General features: G+C 50.0%; 2 protein-coding genes across 10 annotated transcripts in view; one reads left to right on the top strand and one right to left on the bottom strand.

Annotated features, from left to right (window-relative positions):
* LOC108155744 (flocculation protein FLO11) overlaps positions 1–18,538 on the top strand; it is a 54,240-nt gene extending 35,702 nt beyond the window's left edge. For 3 of the 9 annotated variants that reach the window (XM_033390255.1, XM_017286764.2, XM_017286765.2), the window contains 15 exons: positions 1,167–1,511; positions 1,577–1,776; positions 1,836–2,053; positions 2,110–2,710; positions 3,068–4,285; positions 5,160–5,786; positions 6,573–6,942; positions 7,021–7,290; positions 7,356–7,490; positions 7,709–7,838; positions 7,920–8,065; positions 8,498–8,560; positions 9,656–9,777; positions 13,812–17,970; positions 18,030–18,538. In XM_033390255.1, coding sequence (XP_033246146.1) covers positions 1,291–1,511; positions 1,577–1,776; positions 1,836–2,053; positions 2,110–2,710; positions 3,068–4,285; positions 5,160–5,786; positions 6,573–6,942; positions 7,021–7,290; positions 7,356–7,490; positions 7,709–7,838; positions 7,920–8,065; positions 8,498–8,560; positions 9,656–9,777; positions 13,812–17,970; positions 18,030–18,084 — 8,535 coding nt within the window. In that variant the 5' untranslated portion in view covers positions 1,167–1,290 and the 3' untranslated portion in view covers positions 18,085–18,538. Of the gene's footprint in view, positions 1–1,166; positions 1,512–1,576; positions 1,777–1,835; positions 2,054–2,109; positions 2,711–3,067; positions 4,286–5,159; positions 5,787–6,572; positions 6,943–7,020; positions 7,291–7,355; positions 7,491–7,708; positions 7,839–7,919; positions 8,066–8,497; positions 8,561–9,655; positions 9,778–12,381; positions 13,468–13,811; positions 17,971–18,029 lie in introns of those variants that run through there. The other 6 variants (XM_017286767.2, XM_017286769.2, XM_017286768.2 and 3 more) reach the window with 6 other exon arrangements.
* Positions 18,539–18,691: 153 nt separating this feature from the next.
* LOC108155746 (solute carrier family 23 member 1) lies at positions 18,692–22,055 on the bottom strand. Its single transcript, XM_017286775.2, has 4 exons — positions 21,864–22,055; positions 20,420–21,066; positions 19,847–20,363; positions 18,692–19,784 (listed from the first exon to the last, which is right to left on the bottom strand). Exons 1-4 carry the CDS (start codon positions 21,900–21,902, stop codon positions 19,233–19,235), a joined length of 1,755 nt encoding a protein of 584 aa, XP_017142264.1. The 5' UTR covers positions 21,903–22,055; the 3' UTR covers positions 18,692–19,232.
* Positions 22,056–23,337: the final 1,282 nt, after the last annotated feature.

Below are 23,337 nucleotides of genomic sequence, written 5' to 3'. Positions count from 1 at the left end.
ATCTATCTCACGGAGTAGCTTAGCAGTAAAGGGAGCGCTGGGAAGTAAACAATTTTCCGTGACTGACTCCCCGCTTTCCTTTTCTCCTTCATAGAGTAGCTAAGCCTTCTTTCTCTTTATCTCTCTAACAGAGTAGCTTAGCATTCTCCCTCTCTATCTCTCTCACAGAGTAGCTTAGCAGTAAAGGACGGAATTTCAGGTATAAAGAAGCCAATTTCCGGGCGACCGACTCCCCTGCCTCACCCCTTCTTTCTCTCTCTCTCTCCTTCTCTTACACGGAATAACTTGGCATTCTATCTCTCTCTTACGGAGTGGCCTAGCATTCTCTCTCTCTATCTCTCACGGAGTGGCTTAGCATTATTGGGCAAGTTTTCAAGTGTATAGAAAACCATTTCCTGTGACTGACTCCCCTGCCTCACGGGTTCTCCCCCTCAATATCTCTTTCTCACGGAGTAGCTTAAAATTCCCTTCCTCTATATATTTCTATCTCTCACGGAGTAGCTTAGCAGTAAAGGGCGAGTTTTCAAATGGGTCTCCCCTGCCTCGAGCATTCTCTCTCTCTTTCTTCCTTAGCTCTATCCTAGCGAGTTTTTTACTTGAAAAATAGTACCGCCCCTGCTAAGCTACTCTGTAAGAGAGTGCGAGAGGCAGGAGAGACACAAGTGTGCCTCGATTCGAATTATTATGTCCCCGTAAACGAGTATTGTACTCCCCCAACAAAAATATATAAGAAAATAGAAATTGAATCAAACTATCTGGCAACTAGCAGGCCATCCGTCGATACTCATGTTTTCCCACTACTCTCCGTCACAAAAACAGTTCGAACGGCCCCGGATACGGATCGCCTTGCTTGGGAATAATTAAAATCTAGGTCGAGTGCATATTTTTCGGCAGCTCCGAAACCAACCACACAACCAGAGAGCCCGAGAGCCGGAGAACCGGATAGCCGGATAGCCGGAGTGGCAGCAAGAGAAATAGCTGCATTCCCCCCATCGTGTGTGTGCGTCGCGCTTCGTGGATAATTAATTGATTGGCCATTTGATTGAACGTTTGATGGATGAGTGCCGTGTGACTGTGTAGACCCCGCCGTGTGCCCCCGGAGTCCCACGAGTTGACATTTGTGCTAACGGGATACCCTGTCCTGTCTCTCTATCTCTCTCTTTCAGTAATTTGCATCGGCTGTTAGTGGAGCAGCCTCGACAGAAGACCCAGCCCCAGTCCTAGCCCCCAGTTGCAGTTGCAGTTCCAGCTCCAGTTTCTGCCACACACACACACACACACACAACAGTCATGGTGATAAGCAAACCCGAAACGAAATCGGCAGCGTCCAATGGAGCGGCAACCGGATCTGTTGCGGCAGCGACTGCGACTGCCGCCGAAATGGATGTCGGGGGCAATAGTCTGGCACATCCCTCGGGAATACCACAGGATCAAATAGACAATATCATGAGCGGCATTGGCAACACGGGCAATGTCCGCATGAACAATCACCGCAAGAAGCTGCGACAAAGGTGAGTTCTCTCCTTCACTCCTCCACTTAAGAATTGGTATTAATGATCCATTGATTCTTTTACAGATTTGATATTATTAAGAAACTAGGTCAGGGCACCTATGGCAAGGTGCAGTTAGGTATTAATAAGGAAACCGGCCAGGAGGTGGCCATCAAAACCATCAAGAAATGCAAAATCGAGGCAGAGGCCGATCTGGTGCGCATCAGGCGCGAGGTCCAGATCATGAGTTCGGTGCATCATCCCAACATTATACACATCTATGAAGGTATTACCCAACTATAACCCACCGAATCATACACTCTGATATCCTATGTCCTTGTTTAGTATTTGAGAATCGAGAGAAAATGGTGCTGGTCATGGAGTTTGCCGCTGGCGGCGAGCTCTACGACTACCTGTCCGAGAGGAAGGTCCTCAACGAGGAGGAGGCGCGACGCATCTTCCGGCAGGTGGCCACCGCCGTCTACTACTGTCACAAGCACAAGATCTGCCATCGGGATCTGAAGCTGGAGAATATACTGCTGGACGAGAAGGGCAATGCCAAGGTGAGAAAGAGAGAGGCCATGAATGAAATGTAAACCATTCGACGATTCCTTTGCAGATTGCCGACTTTGGTCTGTCGAATGTGTTCGATGCTGGCCGACTGTTGGGCACCTTCTGCGGCTCCCCGCTGTACGCATCGCCCGAAATCGTCGAGGGCACACCCTACCAGGGACCGGAGGTGGACTGCTGGTCGCTGGGAGTGCTGCTCTACACTCTAGTCTATGGGTCCATGCCCTTCGATGGCTCCAACTTCAAAAGACTCGTCAAGCAGATCAGCCAGGGCGACTACTATGAGCCGCGGAAGCCGTCGCGCGCCTCCACCCTCATCCGGGACATGCTGACGGTGTGCCCCCGGAAACGGGCCACCATCGAGCAGATCTGCGCCCATTGGTGGGTCAACGAGAACGACAATGTCTCGTGCCTGGACCTGGCCGAGGATCTGGCCAATCAGACGCCCGTGCGTCTGGATGTGCTGCTCTCCCTGACGCCGGCGGCCATCACGGCGGACCAACTGGTGGTGCCATCCGCCGAGGGGGCGGCCGCAGCGGCCAAGGCGGCGGCCAACGAGCGTGTGCCCCGCTCCCATTCGGTGGGCTCCATACGCGACATGGGGCCGCCCAGCACGGAGGCAGAGCGTCGCATCCTGGACATGGTTGCTGGTGAGTTGACGTCATCAATCGCCTGTCAGTCGCTTCGCTTGAATGCTCCCCCGTCAGAGAACCCCCGAAGAGAAAACCCACGCTGAGATTCTTCTTCTTGTGTATATATAAATGGAGACTAACTTGCCATACACACAACCGCCCCAACCACACACTAACTGGTGCGCCGTGCCCCGTGCCCAACCTGCCACACCTCCACTCCCACAAACCATACACGACCCATCACTCTCGTCTCCCGAAAAACCACTTGAAACTAAAGTCATTTAACCACAAAACTCATTAAACCACACCACCCTTCTCTCTCTCTCTTCCTCTCTCTCTCTCTCTCTCTCTGTCTGTCTGTCTCTGTTTTCCCAGCCGGTGGAGAGGCCGCCCTGATGCCATCGCCCACAAGGACCATCACGCCCGCCCAAAGCCCCGTGCAGACCAAACGGAAGCTGCAGCCCACCGTCTCCACCGAGAATGCGGCAGGAACCACGGCCAAGAAGAAGGAGAAGCCGGCCAACAATTCGTTTGTGATCAGCGCAGGAGCAGCACCGCCACAACCACTTGCTCCGCCACCGACTGAGCCCTTGCGACCAGCACCCGCACCACCGACCCTTATGGAGGCGGAGACTGTGCCCGAGGGGAAGCCAATGGAGCCGAGCTTCTCGCAGAAGGACATGCAGATGGTGGGCGACCTGTGCGAGCAGCTGATGGGGGGAGATGCCTCCGGCACGCCCACACCCACACCGACGCCCGCACCCACGCCAGCACCGACTGCCACCGCAGCGGCACCAGTGCCTGTGGCCCGGCAGCCGACGCGCGGCAAACTGGACGCCGTGGCCGAGACGCCCGAGGAGAAGGATGCCACCAAGGTGATCAAGAAGTTTGTGAACAAGCACAAGACCGCCGACCTGGTCAACGCCATCAACGAGAGTGCCAACACGGCAAGCGGCAAGGTGGCGCCAACAGCAGCGACTGCGCCCCCATTCGTGCGCAAGTGCAGCCTGCAGGATGAGTCGACGCTGAACAAGTTCAATGCCGAGCGCCGCAAGTCGCGCATCCTGGAGACGGCGGAGAAGTTCCAGCCACCGCCACCCATCACGACAGGACCAGGAGGCCAGGCGGCGCCCGAGAAGCCCAAAAAGCTCAGCATACCCGGCGTCAGTGTGGGCAGCTTCAAGAAGGAGTTCGAGCGCAAGGCCACCAATCCGCCAGCCACCGCCGGACCCACGCCCGGCGAGCTGCGCGCCCAGGAGCAGGTGGCCGCTGCGGCGGCTGCTGCCCAGGAGGCCGAATCCCAGCCCCTGGTCACACCGCCAGCCTCGCCCGTGGTGCATGCCCAGTCGCAGTCCCTGGAGGCCAGCGACTCGAAGAACTCGGTGACCTCGATCTCGCTGGACGAGGCCCGCCGTTCGATGGAGAACTCGATAGCCCTGCTGCTGCAGGCCCAGAACGAGTCCAACAAGGAGGTCGACCAGCTGTGCGCCCAAACGGAGACGATCGGCGTCAGCGAGCCCACGCCCACCAGGGAGGAGCGCGAGCGTAAGTTGAAGAACGCGCGCGCCATCATCGGAAACGCCATCCAGCCGGGTGAGTGGGCAAGACTCTGCATGTGCCTCCTGCCAGAGATTCTACTCTCGATAATGACAGTCGTACTTTAGTTAAGCTAAACCCTGCAGCGCTTTAAAGTTGACTACTAGCACCACCTTAGCATTACTACATTCAACATTTCTTAGCATTAAGTGTGAATCTGGAGTTGAGTCGCGAGCACAAGTCGAAGCGAAGTCCATCAGTGGAGAGATATATATAGAGCTGAAGTCAGAAGCTAATGTTAGCCCTTGTATTGTCAGTTTTATGGAGTTTATGGATAGGCTCCTTGTTGCCTTTTTTTACTTTATGAAATTAGTAATTAGATTCAATGAATGGGCAAATTACTGCGATATTTATTCTTCGATAACCCAGGCAGACGCAACAGCGATAAGTGCTCTAGAATTGAAGAACAAAATACATGTCGTGTGCATGTTTTTTTTTTTGTTTGTCTAGCAAAGGGAGGAATAGGTTTAGGATAACTTGTTACTAATTACCATATAGCATATTATGCCTATCGATCCACGACTTGTGCGCTCGACTCCAACCTCCAGTCCATCGTCTTGTTTTCTTTCGATTTTCAATGTGTATGTAAACGTTTTGCAAGCGGAGTGCTGCATGGATTATATCTGGCTTTTCGAATATAATCTTCTGCTCTCACTCACTCACTCTCTCTCTCTCTCTCTGTCTGTCTCTCCATCAAAGCGAATCCCAGCTAAGAGAAAATCCGAAGCAAAATTCCCCTTCAACCCAGTCAATTATCATTTATTTTACCGCTCATTATCGTACTCATGGAGTCTCACCTGTGTCTGTCCAGCTACCCAACCACCCACATACATGCCTCCTCATATTCATTGACTCATCATCTTAATTTTAGTGATACGCAGGCCGGCACCGTTTTGTGGCATCGGCAACGGCAATGGCAATGGCTTGGGCGGTGGCAGTGGCAGTCGCGTAGGCGTGAGTGGGCCCAACAGTGCACCGATACGTGGAGAAAGTGGCAGCAATTTTATGGACTATCTGACGCCCTCGCCGCCGATATGTGGCCCACAGACAGCGCCGCCAGTGCTGATCTCACCCAATGCCTTGGCGGCGGCCAAGCAGACCATACAGCAGCGGCTCTTTGGTGGTGGACTGCCCGGCAAATCATCGGCAACATCGAAGCGGCCGGCCACATGGCAGCCCCAGGCGGCCTACAGCTCGGCGAGCATCTTCCAGCCTGCGAACAGCAGTCCGTTCAGGATGCTGCAGCAAAAGTACCAGCAGGAACAGCAGCGAGGATCGGGTGCCATGTTCGCGCCGCAGCCATTGCCACAATATGCCCAGCAAGCCAACAGCAGCGGCGTCAACAGAGGCGGCAACAGCGGCAACAACAGCAGCAACAGCAATTGCAACACGATGCCTAATGTCAATTACAATGTCAGTTCGCGCACGAGACCATTTCATAATCAAGCTCAAGACACACTCAATACCAATGCCATGCCCGCGGCCATGTGGCTGAAATGTAAGTCTTGGCGGCGGTCTCCAAAAAAGCCAACGAACATCCCCACCAAACCAGACCGATGGAGAAACCAGACCCCCCCTCCCTATGCTATGCGTGTGTGTGTGTGTGCCCAGCAATCCACTCAATCCGTTTCCGTTTCCGTTTCCTGTTCCTATTCCCGCTCTGTGTTCCCGTTGCGTTCCTCGAATCTTTATTTGTTTTTCCTTCCTGCTGTATGGCCACACTGGTTGGGCTGATTGGGATTTCCCACGGCTAGGATCTGCCCATTTGTGGCAGGGAAATCCCTGTCTAATCAGTGTGATAACAATCCCGGCTTGGTAGTCTCTCTTCTCACTCAGGACTCTCTAGTCCGGGCTCTGCTTTCCTCTACCTCGTTTTTTTTGTGGCCGAACCCAAACCCGATACCTTGTGGCTCTTTTTTTAGACGTTGTTTGTTCTGGTTGTTGTTCTCGTTGTCGTTGTTGTTGTTGTTGTTGTTGCTGCTGCTGTTGTTCGTGCTCGTTGTGTTCTATCTTTCAATTTCCAACCAATGATTGTAGGACGGTATCTGTAGCCGCTGTGCCTGTGCCTCCTGACTATGCCTCTGCCGCTGTTAATTAACCCTCAACAATGTAGTACATGAACTCTCTTTAACCCAACTGATTGTTTGTTTCTATTTCTGTTACTGTTCACTTATGCTTCATTGCTTACTCGTTGCTGTTGCACCACACCCCCGACACTCCACCACTCACTCTTTAATCCGCCCGTGGAGCCCACAACTAATCCGAAATTCTCTCTAATCTGCAGCTTCGCCCGGAGCCGAAGGACAGCCGGGCACACCCGGTGCCGTCAAGACCTCCACAGCCTCAATTACCCTCAAGTCGGCCACTCTGCCGCGCCGCAAGATCAATGCCAAGTCGGAGGTGCAGCTGGAGATCAAGCCGCGCATACCAGAGCAGGCACCGCAGCCGGCCATGCGTTTCAGCACCGAGATGCAGCATCCGGTGGCCGATCTGCGCAGCGCCCCGCCGCGCGAAGGCCCCATACCGTACAGCCCCATCAAGACGACGCTGCAGGCGCGAGCGACCAGCCTGGAGCCCAAGGAGCATGTCATCACCATCCAGCGACCACCCACGCAGCACGCCTACGGACGCACCAGCTCCAACACAACCACGCGGTAAGCAGGATGAAACAGTTGCCATGAATATTCGAAAGATGCTATAAAAGTATTTGCATGTCTTACAACCTCCTGCAGCTCCGGCTCACTGTCACGCCAGTCGACGGTCGAATCCGAATCGGATGCGACCACCACCACGGCCACAAATATGTCACAGGCAACCGTGACAGGACTGGGCACCTCCCAGCCCATCAAGAAGAGTCCACGTGAATTTATCATACCGATTGCCGTCGAGGGCGGTGGCTTCATCACGCCCCGAGAGCGCAGCATCGAGCCATCCGAATCGAGTCACACCACCGCCTCCAGTCGGTCCACCTTTAGCCGACTGCGTCCGTCGCGTCGCATTGGGTAAAACTTTTGCCATCAAACCTTGGGTGCAACTTGCGCTTGAATGAATTCAATTTTGCACACAGCTCCCTGCTCAGCGAGGCCGGCTTCGATGAGGGTTCGCCATTCCAGAAGATGCGCACCACCTCGACAACACGTGACGGCACCGGAGCCGGGCCCGGGGCCGATGAGGAGGCACGCTTCACCCCACACCGACTCAGGTTTGCCAGCATCCTTTTCGCTTAGTCTAAACCAAAGGTTGCTTCCCAATCGCCCAATCCGCCCATGGCATGAATACGTAACTGGATTGCCGGATTGAATCAGTCAGCCTTCCCTCCTCTCCACTCCTCTGTGCACTCCCCACCCTGACTGCTTTTTGATTCAGTTATTTTCATCATCTTACCATCTCCCAACTTCTCTCTTTGTAACACACCCGCAGAAGCTCAAGACCTGTCAAGAAAATTAGTCAGGACAACGACTCGCAAAGCTCTAACGAAGAGGATGATGACGACGATGATGGCTTTGAGATACTCACGGCGGAGAATCTGTTCTCGACACTGCTGCAGCGGGTAAGACTCTAGGACAAGGCTTTAATATACATTACTTTACGTCTGTGGGCGCTGGACTTCATAATTTTGTGAATATTGCAGGTGCGAAACTTAACGAATCGCCTCAACGTCAACAGCGACCTGACAGTCGGTTTCCCCAGCCATTCTAGTCGCCTGCTCACGGACATCTCGCGGCAGGCACAGAGCCACAGTCCATTCTGGAGCCAGGGAGTCTCACCCTTTGCCAGGTGAGTGCCGTCCGCGCGAGTGGGTGGTGTGCTGCACCAGTGGTGTGGCATCCAAAGTTGATTGCCACCCATCCAGCCAGCCAGACATTCAAACAGACAGTCCGTCAGTCAATCAGTCTGCCAGTCAGACTGCCAGTGCAGCTTATGCAAACGTGTCCCAGCGTGGCTGCAGTTAATAATTTCATTACATTACCTTCCGTTGGAGTAGTCACAGTCGAAAGGGATTTGATTAAGAGTCCACTCCTGCGGCAGTACTCCAGCGGACACCACGACCATGACCCATGGAAAGAATGGGATCTAGTGCTTTTACACCACTCAAACATTGCTAATTTTGTTATCCATTTCTTACATGCTGCCTTGCCACTTGCCTCCCATCTAACAATAACAAATCCAACATCCACCAATCAATGCTTTAACCCATCATTCACGAAGCGTGCATAGATCCCAAGTTAGTTATACGAGTAGCTATAGCGAGACGGTCGAGAAGAAGCAAGTGTAAGTACCACCAGAACAAGAACTCGAACCAGATACAGAACCCTATGCTGGCAGCTACTACAGTGCGTTGTAGAACCCAAAAGGGGTGCAAAAGAGTGAGTACACTCAAAGAAAAAGACACACCCATAAATATTTCAATTAAATATTCAGTTTGAATCAATATTTAATATGAATATAAAACACTTTAAAATAAATATAAGATATAATATAAAATATTAAAATAAATTTGAAGAAAATATTAGGCATATAAAATGTAATATAAATATGAAATATATTTATTTTAAATATGATATATTTATATTTTAAATATAAAAATATTTAATTTAAATATGAGATATATTTATCGTCGCCCGATATTTTGTTCAAAGCATACAGTGTCGGACTTAAGAGTTGGCACAGCTGTTTTAAGAGCTTTTCCATCGTATTTTTCAAAAGTAAAACATTTAATCAATTTTCTATAAGATTGGCTAATTTTTATAAGCATGACACTATTGCATTATTTTCTACAATTTTTAAAACGAAAAATTCTAAAATTTCTTGTAGAAAATGTGGCAACAAAACGTCATAAAAAACTATTGTATGTGGGCAAAGATCACAAAAGTTTCTCCACGTAAATTCTAGATAAATCGTACTCCATCGAGTACTCCATCGTCGTCGTGGCCCGGTGGTAAATCGAATTGTAAATATTAAAACTCCAGTGCATTTTTCTCTGAGTGTAATCGCTGATGTCTATAGAACGTGTTATTATTATTATTATGAAACGCACTGTAGGCTGCCGCCCAAATGCCATCTCCTGCTGTACACCATTAAACCGCAATCCATACAAAATAATATTTGGCTGTTGTCACACCTGCTCCTGCTTTCAGGTGCGGGGAGCGCTGGCTGGGGGCCTTGAACATTACGGCGGGACGGCTACGCCGGTGGCTGGCGTCGTGGCCGGGCGGCCACAAATGCTGCCTGTAAGTTGGTCCATCCCATGTAATGTGCAAGTCCCTCGGCTGTACGTTCGTCTCGACTGTGTCGTCCTCTAGGTGGGAAGAAGGGGGTCTTGGTGCACCAGTTTGACATTCGTTTTCTCTCTCTCTTCCCCAACAGCCGCCTGAACAGTGGCAGCAACAGCGGAGGCCTGGGTGCCCCCTGGCGGCACAGCATGTCCCGGGACCTGGGCAGCGACATGGAATCGATGTTCTCGCGCACCGGCGCCACGTTGCCAAGAGGTGAATATCACAGATTAAAGAGTAAATACCTAGATCAGTAGTGGAGACAGTCGCAACAGGAAAAGTAAACCGAAAAACAGAAAAAAAAACAAATATCAAAAAAAGAAGGAAATGAAAAATCTGAATTCTGATTCAGAAACTGGCTGTCCAGACATCAGACAAATCTATAGAAAATGTTCTGCTACATAAATAAGAGTTTATTTCAATTTCAATCTACCTATGCCTACATCTACAATATATCTATATCTACATTTACATATTCGTATATATATTTCTAGTAGTTTTTTGATGTTTGCTAAACGAAAAAAAATTGAATACAGATCAAGTGAAAATTACCTTATCTCTATATAGTCTAAACCGTAAATCGTAAAACAGTACCATATATTGTGCAGCCTGAAATCCCCTCAAAACCAGTTAAAAAAAAACAACAACAGCAATGAAACACACACAAAAACAACACAATAATTATTAATTAAGTGTCTACTGTAATTATCAAGTGAAAATGCCAATTAATACTTAAACAATGACAAAAATTTAATTCTGTTGGAAATGATATGAATATATACATCACATATATATTTATTATTTTTTTTTTTAGTTTCTGTTTTGTGTGCGCGCACAGTTTTTAATAGCATAATTCTACTATATATCTATCTATCTATCTATCGCTCTATCCAGTAAAATCTATCTTTATCTATATCTCTATCTGCTGTCTGTCCTAGAGCACAAGTCTTTTTTTGTTATTAACCCCTAATGCCGCTGATGCTTTTCGAACGATTGGTTTCTGTGTAGCCCACAATTACATACCCCGTACTCGTATTTATTGCTCAACAAGAACCGAACCAAAGCCTCCGCCCCCAAGACGTGCCCCTAATCGTTCTCGCACAACTTATGATTTGCCCTATCCGCCCCCCTCACCTTTTATGATTTGCCTTTCAATTATTATTATTATTATTATGTACCGCTCTCTCATGCAATGATGATGAAAATGAAGCTACAAACAAACTACAAACTATTCAAAGAAAAGAAACAAATTTGTGTCAAGTCAATAATGTGAAATGAAATCGTATTCAAAGTTCTGTATACCTGTTAGATACATACAATGCATAGAATATATTGACACGCTTAAGGATATACGTATATACTCGATATCCTCTGTACCAAGTGTCCCCTCCCCCCCACCATCAGACCCAAATGTTATTCGAAGAGAAGGAAATTGTTAATGGATGGATGGATGAGGAAATTGTACTTAATCTTAACGACCATCAAATAAACTAAAGCAAATGAAACAACAAAACACCTAATAAATTTACTACATTTTGCAGTGAGAACCATCTAGAGGACAATAAAGATTGCATTGCATTCTTTTGCAACCGCAAAAAACAAACAAAAACAAAACAAAATTATGTTGTTTTTTTGTTTTTTTTTTCGTTGTTATTATTGGATTTGTATGTGTGGTGTGCGACCACAGAGATTATGTTTTCGCAACCAAAAGAATTTTTATGAAAATACTCTCGTATATTTCCTTTGGAAAATTAATTGTTGTACAGTTCTTTTCTTATGCAAATGGCCCCGCTACCTTAAATTTGTTTTAGTTTTACCAGTTATATATATACTCGTACTCCTACTCCCCCATCATACACCCCTCAAAATAAAAAAACAACAAGCAAACTAGAAACTAGAAACTTTTCTAATGCGCTAACCCCACAACACCCACACACACACACACAAAAAATAAATAATAAAATCGAAAACCAAAAACCAAAAACGAAAATCCAAGTTTCAAGTTGAGTTTCCCAAAGTTTTCTTCGTTTTTAATGTGTTTTTTTATTAGTTACAAACAAGATTAAAACCAAAAATTAAGAAACCGAAATTAAACCAAAAACAATTTGTGTTGTACAAGAAATTAATTTGTTTAACATCACTAAGCCTCACACGCACACACACATACACCCGCCCATACTACAACCACATGCGCACCAAAAGCCAAAAAAAAAAACCACTCAAAAAGCTTCTCAATGTAGTCTACACTGTCCACCTGTCCACGCTGTTAAAAACCGCCAGCAAGCCAACAAGCCAACAAGCTGCTAGACCAAAAACCAACCACTAACTTGGCTCTAAAACAATCTGTGTTGAAAAAACAGAAAACAAAAAAAATAACAAAACCAAAAACAAATTTCTGAGTTCTGGGCTTTTTTTTCCAATATGTAAATAATAATCGATGTGAAACAGAGCGCCATGAAAAACGATCTTGAAAATACAAATAAAATATATATAAAAAAAAAGAAGTAACAATCGTTGTAATCAACAAATGTCGAAGAAAAAATGTCCAAAACTTTGAATACGATAATACTGTACAGAATTGAAAATGATCTCAGCTACTAATCGAACTTGTTTCGTTCATCATCATTCCGTAGAACCAACCCCTGAACCACCAGCCTTAACCCACCCAATCTCATGATCATCCAACCAGCCTTAGCCCTTAGGCGCTGCATATCGTAACCGTAGAACTGTAGAGCGCCACATAAAACAACCGAATTATTTTGAGTGATAATTTTATTATTGGCCGTTTACACACAATTTCGTACTTACTTTCGTTTGCAGTTGGTTTAACTACTTTAACTACTACCACGCCCACAAAGCATGTTATAACCATTAACCAGAGTCCGTTCAGTACCGTCACCACTGCCACAGCCACAGCTACCAAAACGCATCCCGCCATAATTGCCACGACGGTTGCCGTTGCCGGGGCCGGGCTCAGTACTCCGTCGAAGCTAACCATAACCACCACCACCTCCAGCAACAACTGCGGCGGCAGCAACCGGCAGCAGCAAATCAGACAAGCAGCCACCACCATCCAGGCCACCATCCAAGCAACAGCCACTGCAACACCCCAGCGGGCCAAAGCCATCAGCAGCAGCAGCAGCAACAGCACCGCCACTAGCACCATCATCCGCAGTCCCACCGCCACAGCAACCACAAGAAGCCCCAAGAAGCCATAAAGCTATGGCAGCAGCACAGCCCTGCTCTGCTCTGCTCTGCTCTGCCAATTGCCGGCCCTGTGGGTGGACACAGTGGGTGGTTGGGTGCTAGTGGGTGCAGCTGTCGAGAGCTTTGCAGTGGGTGTGTTCTGGTGGAACCAGAACCTGACCTGGCTGAAATTGTTCAAACTCTTTTGTGTTACCCAATTCGATTTACACATTTGTTTATTGTTTAACAAAATTGTTTGTATTTCATTTTGGAGAGCCAACGGCATAGGGAAAACTTTTAATTAAAGTGCCGAATGCCAGCAATCGGAATTGCCAGAAACGATTGTGAATTGTATTATATATATTTTTGGATAACATTTGAACAATTTGATTTTGTCACCTATCGAATCATTCCAGTTTCATATTGTAGACACGCGACACTTTGTGATTTATTTTCTTTAACTATTGTATAATTTTAAATGTTAGACAATCGTTTGATGCACTGCTCCAGAGAGCAGGGCCCGCATTCCAGTCATTTTGCTCGCCCTAACTGAATCCAACTCAAGAAAAGCATTCCAGAGCTTCAAGCCTACCAATTAAGCCATTATACTAAAAAAAGAACTAAACACCCAAACACTTACACACTTACACCACCAGAAACATTCCAAACAACAAATGAAACTATTTGTATACACACCGAAAATAAAACATGACATTCAAATTGTTGAGCATTTGTTGTTATTGGCCAGCTTGTGTCCTGCACGTGTCCTAATCCTTGTTGTAATTCGTTCCTGCAAGTTTGTTTGTTCTTTGTTCGAATCTAGTCCGCCGATAAAGAGTTCTTTTGGTTGCCAAAACAAGACACAAAACGTTTACAGATCACTGGGCCTCCGAACCGCTGAATCGATGGATGCACTGTAAGTAGTCCCCTAACACTCGATATCCATCGCCCGGCAAGTAAGTGAATCACTAATCGAAGCCACTAAATCGTTCTCTCAGTCTGCCGCCGGACAAGTGCCATCGATGTTCATCTATGTCCCTTCCACTCTTTGAATCTCCCCACAGGTCACCACCAGGGCAAGGGCAGCTCCAGCAAGCCCAGCTCGGCGCCGGCCCATGTGGAGAAGACCGCCCCAACAGCAGCGACAACCGCAGCGGCAGCCGGCACCGCTGAGGAGCCTCTGGACCTGGCCGACCTGGATCTCTCGCGTCTGCGGCTGAGCAAGAAGGATCTCGAAACGCTGTCCAGCATCACGCCGGGACTGCCCAAGTGCTTTCAGGAGCAGCTGCTGGCCAAGCTGCCGCCCACCCAGGCCCGCAAGCTGTCCCGCACCCTGAGCGTGCAGACGAGTGCCCCCAGCAGCGCCAACACCCAGAAGCCCTACAAGCGCAGTCAGAGCGGCGGCCGCGGCTACTTGCCGGATCAGCCGGAGGAGGAGTACAAGCCGAAGCCCCTCACAGATGCACCCAAGACAACGGCGGCCAGTACGGCCATCTATCGACGCAGCCTGAGCCGGAGCCAGGCCCTGACCCAGACCCAGGCACAGCCCAATCAGGAGGGGACAACCGGAGCGGGAGTACAGCCTGCAACGACGCCGACTACGACCAGCAAGAGCCGCAGCAGCAGCGTATGTCGGGATGACTACGGCAAGTCCTCGCTCTGCAGCAGCACCTACACCAGCGACATCAGTGACAAGTACAAGTACTACTCCCCCTACTTGAGCAAGTCCAGTAATGGAGCGACAACGACGACGACGAAGGAGGTGCCGGAAAAGCGTTATAGCGCTGGCCTGGGGCGTCCGCCAAGCGGCTGCCTGTCGCCACCGCCGAACGGTGCATTGCCGCCGAACGTGCCACCGGGCGAGGGCAGTAGTTCCCTGCGCGGACGCTCCTCGCAGCGCCGAATCTCACGTTTTCTGCGGCCCGACTTCTTCGACGATCCACGCGATCGCGACACGCAGACCATGTTGCGGGACATACGCGAGAAATCCAGCGATCGCATGGAGCAGGCGGATCTGCGTCGGCGCAAGCACAGTCTGCCCAACGTGGAGCAAGCCGATGAGGTGCCCACACTGGAGCCAGGGCCAGTCAGGTCATCGATGCGTCACACGCGCAACAAGAGCGTGGAACTTTTCCCAGATGCACCCGAAGGCACCCAACAGACAGGACAGACAGCACAGGACTCTTCAGGCAAGCGCTCGGGACTGCGACAACGAAGTGTGTCCAGGCCACGTGAGCTGGAAACCGATCTGGACAAGCATGAGCTGGCGGATAAGATTCTGCAAGAGCTGCAGCTTCTCTCCGCCGTACGTACCCAGCACGATCAGGGGCAGACTCCCGATGGAGAAACTGACAAGACAGAGGAGACCTCAACCATCCGCAAGGTGAAGAAGGTGAAGCCCAAGGATGTCGCTTCCAACGAGGCGGAGGCCACCAAGCTCTCAACGACGACAACAACAACAACCACCACGCTGGTCCGCAAAGTCAAGAAGGTGTCCAGAAAGGCAGACGAGCCGAAGACGCCCAGTACGGAGACAGCTGCCACAGAGATGCCAGTGCCTGCCTCTACGCCCAAGGAGACCCGGCTGAAGCGCCCCAAGTCCTACCCCATGAAGGACCTCGGTCTGAGCCTCAAGTCTGGAACGGAGCTGCCCGAACCCTCGGCCTCGGCCTCTGCCTCGGCCCTGCCCAGCAAGCTTCCGAGCAAGCTGCCATCAGCTGTGGGCAACGACTCTCAGGCTGGGGAGAATGCGCCACGGGAGAGCCGCCTGATGCGTCCCAAGAGCTATCCGGCCACCAAACTGGCCACGCCCAAGGAATTGCGTAAGGTCACACGGAGCGGGGTGGCCATTCCCACCATTGCGGAGGCGACTCCAACTGCCTCGGCAGATATCTCCGCCACTGGCACTCCCGTCAGCTCCAAGTCCACGTCGGAAGAGAAATCTCTTTCGGCCACGCCCACCGGCACCATGAGTAACGTGATCGATACCAAGGATACGGCCTCTTCATCAAGCGACTCGCGGCCGACGACTATCAAGAAGATCATCAAAGTGTCCAAGAAATCCAAGCTGGTGCCACCAACGCCAGTGACGCCCACCACGTCGCCCTCAGCCACAACAACCACAAACACCACGGCCACAACAACACCTGCAGACAGCTCCAAGGAGTCGAGTCCGGTGATCAAATCGAAGGAGAAGTCGCCGGAGAAGAAACCCAGCAAGGGCCTGCTCTACGCCCTGGGCCAGAAGTTCGAGAAGCTGCGGGACTCGGCCATGAGCAAGGACAAGAAGACGGCCACATCCGGAGGGACGACAGCCTTGGCCTGCACCCAGAAGCAGGGCTCACCCGAAGAGCGCAACTCCCCTGAGAAGGCCACGATACTGCGCAAGAAAAAATCTCTGGAGGCTGAGATATCCATCGAGCTGCCGGCCGAAGATAAGCGCGTGGACAAACGGTCCCGCTTCGATAGCATGCTGCGATCTCTGAGGGAGCGTTCTGTGCCTCGCTCCCAGTCCAGCTCAAGGGCGAGTCCCAAGCGAGCGGCCAGCGTGGAAGAGCTGCATGCAGGAGTCGGCCCAGACGGGGCCACCGGGAAGCAGAGTGGAGCCGTCAACAAGATGTTCGGTGGACTGCTACGACGCTTCGATCGGGAGAGCAGCGAACAGAGGCGTGTGCGGAGCACTCGATCCACCAGCAACATTGAGCGCCAGGTGCGCGAGGAGCAGGATCCTATGCTGCCGACATCGCCCATCTACCAGAACGTGGTGAAGGCCAAGCCAATTGCCCCGGCCGCCACCGAAGAGAACTGCAACTGCGAGACGGCCTGTCCGGACTGCAGACAGAACCAGGGACAGGCCATGAAGCCGACCAGCGCCAGCAGTAGCACCACCCCGAGCATCAAGGAGAAGCGCAAAGGTCTGATGTTGGATCTGGCCAGTGCCCAGGGGGCCAGTGGTGCGAGTGGTGCGGCCAGCGCCGTGACTACAGCCACCACCACCACAAGTGGCAGCAGCTACCGCGGATCCAAGACCAATCCGGCGCTCATCAATGGCAACGGCGGGATGGGACTGTACTCGAATCTGCCACCTTATCCGGGGGCCATGAAGAGCGCCTCCTCGAACAACAGCTCCAGCCAGCAGTCCGTGGAGAATGCCACCAACAACAACTCGACGAACACGAACAACAACTGCAGCTCGCAGACGTCGGGGTACCGCACCTCGTCGGCGCATGAGATCAACCGGAACAATCCGATGCTGACGCCCTCCTTCGAGAACATTGCCAACTACTCCTCGGACTCGCGCAGCTACCAGGATGACTGCGCCTCCACCTCGACGTTCCTGTCGCCCACCGAGGAGCCGGAGCTGTACTTTGACAACTGGTCGATCTGCTCCGAGGACAACTACATGCTGCACGCGACGCCCTCGCCCACAGTGTCGCGCCTGTCGCGGGCCTCGCTCTCCTCGCCCACGCGCTGCTCGGAGAGCTCCGATCCCAACGAGAGCGTCATTGATCGCATCAAGCGGCGGAGCTTCTACAGCCGCTTCAACGAGCAGAAGAAGCCGCGTCGCACCAGCAGCATCGTGGGTCCCTCGGCGGTGCGGGACTACTACAGGGAACAGCAGGCGGCGGTCAAGGCTCGCTCCAGCCACAAGTTGCATGTGGCCGAGGTGGAGCCACGTTCCCACTCCCCGGACATTGCCCAGCAGTTCTTCAGGCCCCTGAAGCTGAGCCCAGTGGGCACGGAGCTGAAGCCTCCCATGTACCGCTCGCCGTTGGACTACTCCACCTCGTCGTCGGGTGGGGCCACGAGCAAGCCGCGCAAGAGCCTCAACGACATACGCAACACCTCGCCCTCGTTCCTCAGCAAGCGGTACGAGGTGCACGACTACAGCTCCGTGCCCATGCGATACAAGAGCTCCTCCAGCTCGAGTCCCAGCAACGGAGCCATCGCCAGTGGCTACTACAACACGTACAATCCCAAGCGCCGCTCCTCCTACACCCTGAACGGCAGCCTGCCCACGGCCAGCAGCAGCAGTGCGGCCGGCAGCAGCCACCTGGATGGTTATGCCACCCTGGGACGACGCTCCATCCGACCCTACGATCATCGGACGATGTCGCTGCTGGAGCCACCAACAACCAGCAGCAGCAGTGCTGCCGGTAGCAGCGCCTACCAGAGAAGGGAAGCACGCACACCGGTGCGGGACTACACCTCCAGCATTTCACGGTGAGTCGAATTCTACATACATTTCCAACTGTTCCCCGCTGACGCTTAGACCATTGCAGATCCGGATCGCGTTACCGCACTTCTTCGGCTACTCGCAGTCCGACAAACATTTGATGTACCACACCGCAGAATGGCTTCTGCATCTTCTGCTACTACTCGAAACGGAAAAAGGCCAGCCCCGGCCATCAAGGGAACGGGCACGGACATGGCCAGGCCATGAGCACGCCGGCCAACACACCTGCCTCCTCGTCGGTATCGGCCTCATCCTCGCGCGCCAGCAGTGGCGGAAACAAGAAACAACAACAGCTCCAGCTACAGCCTGCCCAGAGCCAGACGCAGTCTGCCCACCATCACCACCATAATCCCCATAATGAGCACAACAAGTTCTAGACCCCGGACACCCAGTTCCCAGCATCCAATTAATTGTAGAGAATTTTTGATAATTTTTTGATATAGCCAAAGTTATAATCTAGAGTGCAGTGCCACCTTTGGACGCTGCTATTAGTCGTAGGTTTGTTGTAGTTCGGATATAGCGGAGTTTCAGCAATAGATCGTGTATGCGATTATATACGATTTTCAAATGATTGTGCCTTGGTTCCTCGACGGTTTTAGATTTAGCCATAGCCGTATAACGTTGATTTTAACTGTAAGTGTGAATGAGAGACAAAGATACAGAGATACTCGTACTCGTACAGAGATGGAGAGAAGGATGAAGGATATGTTTCACAAATATATATTGTACATGTATTTTCTATACTATTTTTGTGGAGGATTTGAGTGTAAGCCTCGCGCCGAAAATGCGTTAAAATTTCTACAAAATAATTTTAACACCAATTTTTTGCATTATACAGAACGAACTGATTATGAATGGTTTTCGAGATTTGAATAGAGTTTAATTGGTGGTTAGAAGCTTTCGTTTGCTAGGTCTATTGATGTTATTGCGAAATAATAGAAAATATGCAAAACTGTGAGCGAAAGCGGAAACGGAAACGAAGAGCGTACAGTAAAAAGTAGTTACAAATCAAACAATAAGCGAATTTAAAAAAACAAACAGAAAAACATAAAATCTTTAGCTCGTTTTGGGTAGGAATCCGAATTCGAATGGGAATTGGAAGTGTTCAAATTGTAATTAGATTAGGGCGTGAGAGAACGAACAGAACATCGTTTTCTAAAAATAAATAATAAAAACTGAATTACAAATAGAGTTGCATTCATTATTATTCTCTGGCGTTCCCATCGATCGAGCCCAACTACGGAGATAATCAGCTCTGCTTTTGGAGCTTGTAGGTGGGCATAAAGGGTATGTAGTAGGTCCACTTCCAGCTGCGAATGGCATCCATGCCATAGGGAAAGTCGTAGTCCGTGGCCGTGCCGTCGTTGATGTTGTCATCGCCGAGCGGCATTTCGTTGGCCCACTCGATGAGGCCGCGCTCGGCGGGCGTGCCAGGTATCACGTTGTCCAGAAAGCAACCCAGGACACCACCCACCAATATGGTCGTGCCCAGGAGCACCGATAGTGTCGAGTCGACCGTCTCGTTGCCCGTGTCAATGGCACCGGGATGATCCTGCATCCAGCGACAGAGAACCATGGGAAAGAATATGGACAAGCCGAGGATGTACAGGTTCCGCGACGATCGCAGATCCACATACTGCAGCGTGGACAGGCCGAAGGCAATGATCATGCCGAACATCACGCAGAATATTCCGCCCACCACCGAATCGGGAATGAGAATGAAGATGGCGCCAAACTTTCCAATCACCCCTTGGAGGACCATTATCAGAGCCGCCCACTGGATGACGCGACGCGAACCAATCTGAAAAGCAGATGAATCCATCAGTGGAGAAGTCAACCATCAAAAAGCATCGCTGTACCAACCTTAGTGACTCCGATGGCGCCGACATTCTCTCCGAACGTGTTCGTTCCGTTGCCAGCTCCCCAGAGTCCGGCGAGGACAGTGCCTAGTCCCTCAGTGCCGATGCCCCGATTGATGGCATGAAGCGGAGGCGAGTGGGCGCCCGACATCTGCGACACAGTCGGGTAATAGCTCAGAGATTCCACCGTGCAGGCCAGCACGCCGGCCAGCATCCCCAGAACCCCTGACAGCGTGACCGATGGCCAGCCGAACTGTCCCGGATACGGCACGTAGAACCACTTGGCGCTGATCAGGACATTCAGACGGACATCTGTGCGGGAGGGATGCGACGGTGGGAAGACATCGGTGGCGGTCAGGATGCCGCACAGGCCCCACATGATCATGATGGTCAGCAGCACTGGGAACAGGCGAAACAACTGGAACTGGCGCACCTCAAAGCCGTGACCCTTGCGGTAGGCCACCACGGGCACGGACACATTGGACATTATCTGCGAGAAGAGCGTCAGCATGGCCGTGGTGCTGCATAGATTGTGAATAGGTGAGTGGGAGAAGGGCAAACATCTCGGAATACTCACCCCACGGCTATGCCCCAGTGCTTGGAGGCCGTGTCCGCCGCATGCTCGAACAGCGTCAGTCCCACCAGCGACACAGTGGGCACAATTGTCAGCGGCGTGACGTACTTGAGGATCTTGCCCACCAGCCCCGTGTAGCCCAGGATGACTTGAACCATGGCGGACACAGCGATGGCGCCCGATAGCTCCCGCATACGCACTTGCCACAGCTCCTGCCGCTCGTCCTCGGCCATGGCATCCATCTCGGCCTGGGGAGGACACTTCCACTGGGGCAGGGCGAGAATGGCGAGCGTCGGCACCAGAAACGAGATGGTTCCGCCCTGAACAATGGGCAGACGGACGCCCCACGTGGCCTGGAAGTAGGTCACAATGCCGGTGACGAAGATCATGGTGGATATGATGATGCCCCGATTGGCATCCTCGTCGGACATGCACAGCGCCGGCGTCAGTATGAACGGGATGGAGACAATGGCCCCGATCATGGTCAGATAGTGCTGGAATGCGAGGAATATGCTCAGATACCAGGGCGGGTTGTCGTTGATGGCATATAGCAGTTGGGGCTTTTGCCTCTCGGCATGTGTGGGTGTGGATGTGGCTGTGGCTCCCACCGGAGGCGCACGATTGTGCGGCGATCGATTGTGCGCATCCCCCTGCAAATGAATGTAATCACATACTATAATTATATTTTATTAATGCAAATATCTATTTACTTATGTTAATTAGTCATTTCTGCTAGGGAGTACCAGCACCTAACAGGCAATTCCGATTTTATACTCTCCCGTACACTCGCCGTGGGGAAGTTTTACTGTTTTATTTATGAGCATTACAATTAAATTCTTGCATTCATTTACATAACTTTATGGCTCAAAAGAGTCCCCCCCAGGGGCGGTGGGGAGCGACCCCTTTCATCGTGGCCCGAATGTGACTGACTGCTCCGCTCGCCAATCGTGATTAATTGAGCGTGAGTTTCAGTCTACGGTTCATGGGATGCTGAATACCTAATGCTGAATGCTGTTTTGTTCTACCATCTACCCAGATTGTTTTAATCAGGCCATAAATTAATGGCTGATTAGTTGGAATAGTTGATAAATCAGTACACTGTCAATTTCCTACATTGTTTACTGAGTGACCTGCTAAAAAATATGACAAATTACAGTGGAATATTACTTGAACCCCAACTTTTGTACTGCAACGATTAACAAATTGTTTTAAACGATCTGTTAATTGCTTGGTGTTATATTCTCGAGCATTGCCCCTCGATTTGGTGGGCAATGTCAATGGCAAACAGAAAACAAAAACCGATAAATATCAGAGCAAAAGCTTCAGCAATTGAGAGCAATTATGCAGAGTCCACGGGACGGACGGCTAATCGCATTTTCTTATGTAAACCCACGCACACGACAAATTCCTCTACGTCGGTGCCGAAGAATCAAAGAATCTTACTTACGGAGGCGCTATCCTCGACGGTAACATTGTTCAACTCCATGATCAGGCGATTCCACACTTTACGCCCGCCATAAACTAATCAAGAAGAACGTACGGGGTAGCTATAGGAACCGCTCTTAAGTGGTATCCCGCCTCGAAAATCGACAACTGCTCGCGACAGAGACCCGCGTCTTAATGCCTTGGCGGAATGGCGAAGATCTATCAGCAAGCTGTCGAATTTCTCTATCGAGTGCACAGTTGGATCGGAGAGTATAGCGAGCGCATTGCCGTCAATTGAACGGCCATAGAAAGCATCGGAGAGCAGCTGATTGCAGTGCATTCTCTCATCGGAGCTAACTTCTAAGAATAATTAAAGGGAAATTCAGAATGATACAGAAAAATCAGCCAGAGATTTTGTGGTCAAATTAAATACCTACCCTTTATGAACTGAGATCTTGAACTCATCTGGTATATTTTCCAGAATGGATTGTGGATCAAGATTGTGGATAGCGTCACAGATAAGAAGCGGAAGAATGCCACGACGAAAAGACAAGCAAAGACTGTTTTATGGTAGCAAATGCTACCCTATAAAACAGCCAAACTATGTCCTATAAAGATATCGCCCCAAAAATTACCTAAGCTTGATAAAATTAAATTATCTTTCGTTTTCATTTTCAACTGGTTGGCCATGGCTGTAGCTTGTGAACAAAGTCAAACAAATATTGCCACTTTGTAGTGCAAATTGTATAGTTTTTAATTATGTTTTTTTATTCTAGAATTGTCTTAGATTTCTCCCGAATCCAGCCGAAAACATTTAGTAAATTAGGTATTGGGGAAGTTAGGAAGCTAACTTTTGAGCGGTATAGTATGCCTTGGAAGTTTGGTGACCAGAAGTGGCTAAAATAATCTGTCTGCTTCATACATATATGTATGATAATAGTGGTCCAATTTTGAAAAAATCCTCTTGACATATGTACATTTTTGGTACAAGCATTTTACCCCATCTTGTTTTTGACCAATCGTAACTATGGCAACTATATGATATCGTGGTCAGACACCACTGATTCCAACCAATAATCTTTTTATTTATAAAACCGGACTGTGCACAATTTTCTTGGGATAGGTACAAAACGGAGTGACTAGTTTGCATAGAAATTGACGACCATATTATTCCTGATAAAGAAGGTACATATATTATATTATGGCGTCGCATATGGTTCTTTGGGTTCAGGACAAACATCTAACCAATTTATGAATACCTTCTTGAAGGGTATACAAATGTTCGCTTCAAAAATGGATGGCATACTTTTGGACTTAACAACGAAATTTTTTTCATTGGCCTGGGGCTACTTCGCTCGGTTGACTATTAACCGATATGGAATTATGATTTTCTTTAAAAGGATCGACTTTGTTACTTCGATACAAATACAAATATAAACACTTTTTGCTTTTTTTTAGATTTTTTTGGGGAAACAAAATTAATTTTGCGTTTTATT

Source organism: Drosophila miranda, chromosome 2 (genome assembly GCF_003369915.1).
Source record: "Drosophila miranda strain MSH22 chromosome 2, D.miranda_PacBio2.1, whole genome shotgun sequence".
Classification (NCBI taxonomy): domain Eukaryota; kingdom Metazoa; phylum Arthropoda; class Insecta; order Diptera; family Drosophilidae; genus Drosophila; species Drosophila miranda.
Note: the sequence above shows the minus strand (reverse complement) of the source record. Positions and strands in the feature narration are given on the sequence as shown.

Excerpts from the sequence above, each read along its gene's own strand:
- LOC108155746 (XM_017286775.2), bottom strand. The coding sequence starts at position 21,902 with ATGGAGTTGAACAATGTTACCGTCGAGGATAGCGCCTCC. Across the intron at positions 21,067-21,863 it reads CCGTCGAGGATAGCGCCTCC|GGGGATGCGCACAATCGATC; the intron begins GTAAGTAAGATT and ends ATTCATTTGCAG. Across the intron at positions 19,785-19,846 it reads GCGCCATCGGAGTCACTAAG|ATTGGTTCGCGTCGCGTCAT; the intron begins GTTGGTACAGCG and ends TCTGCTTTTCAG.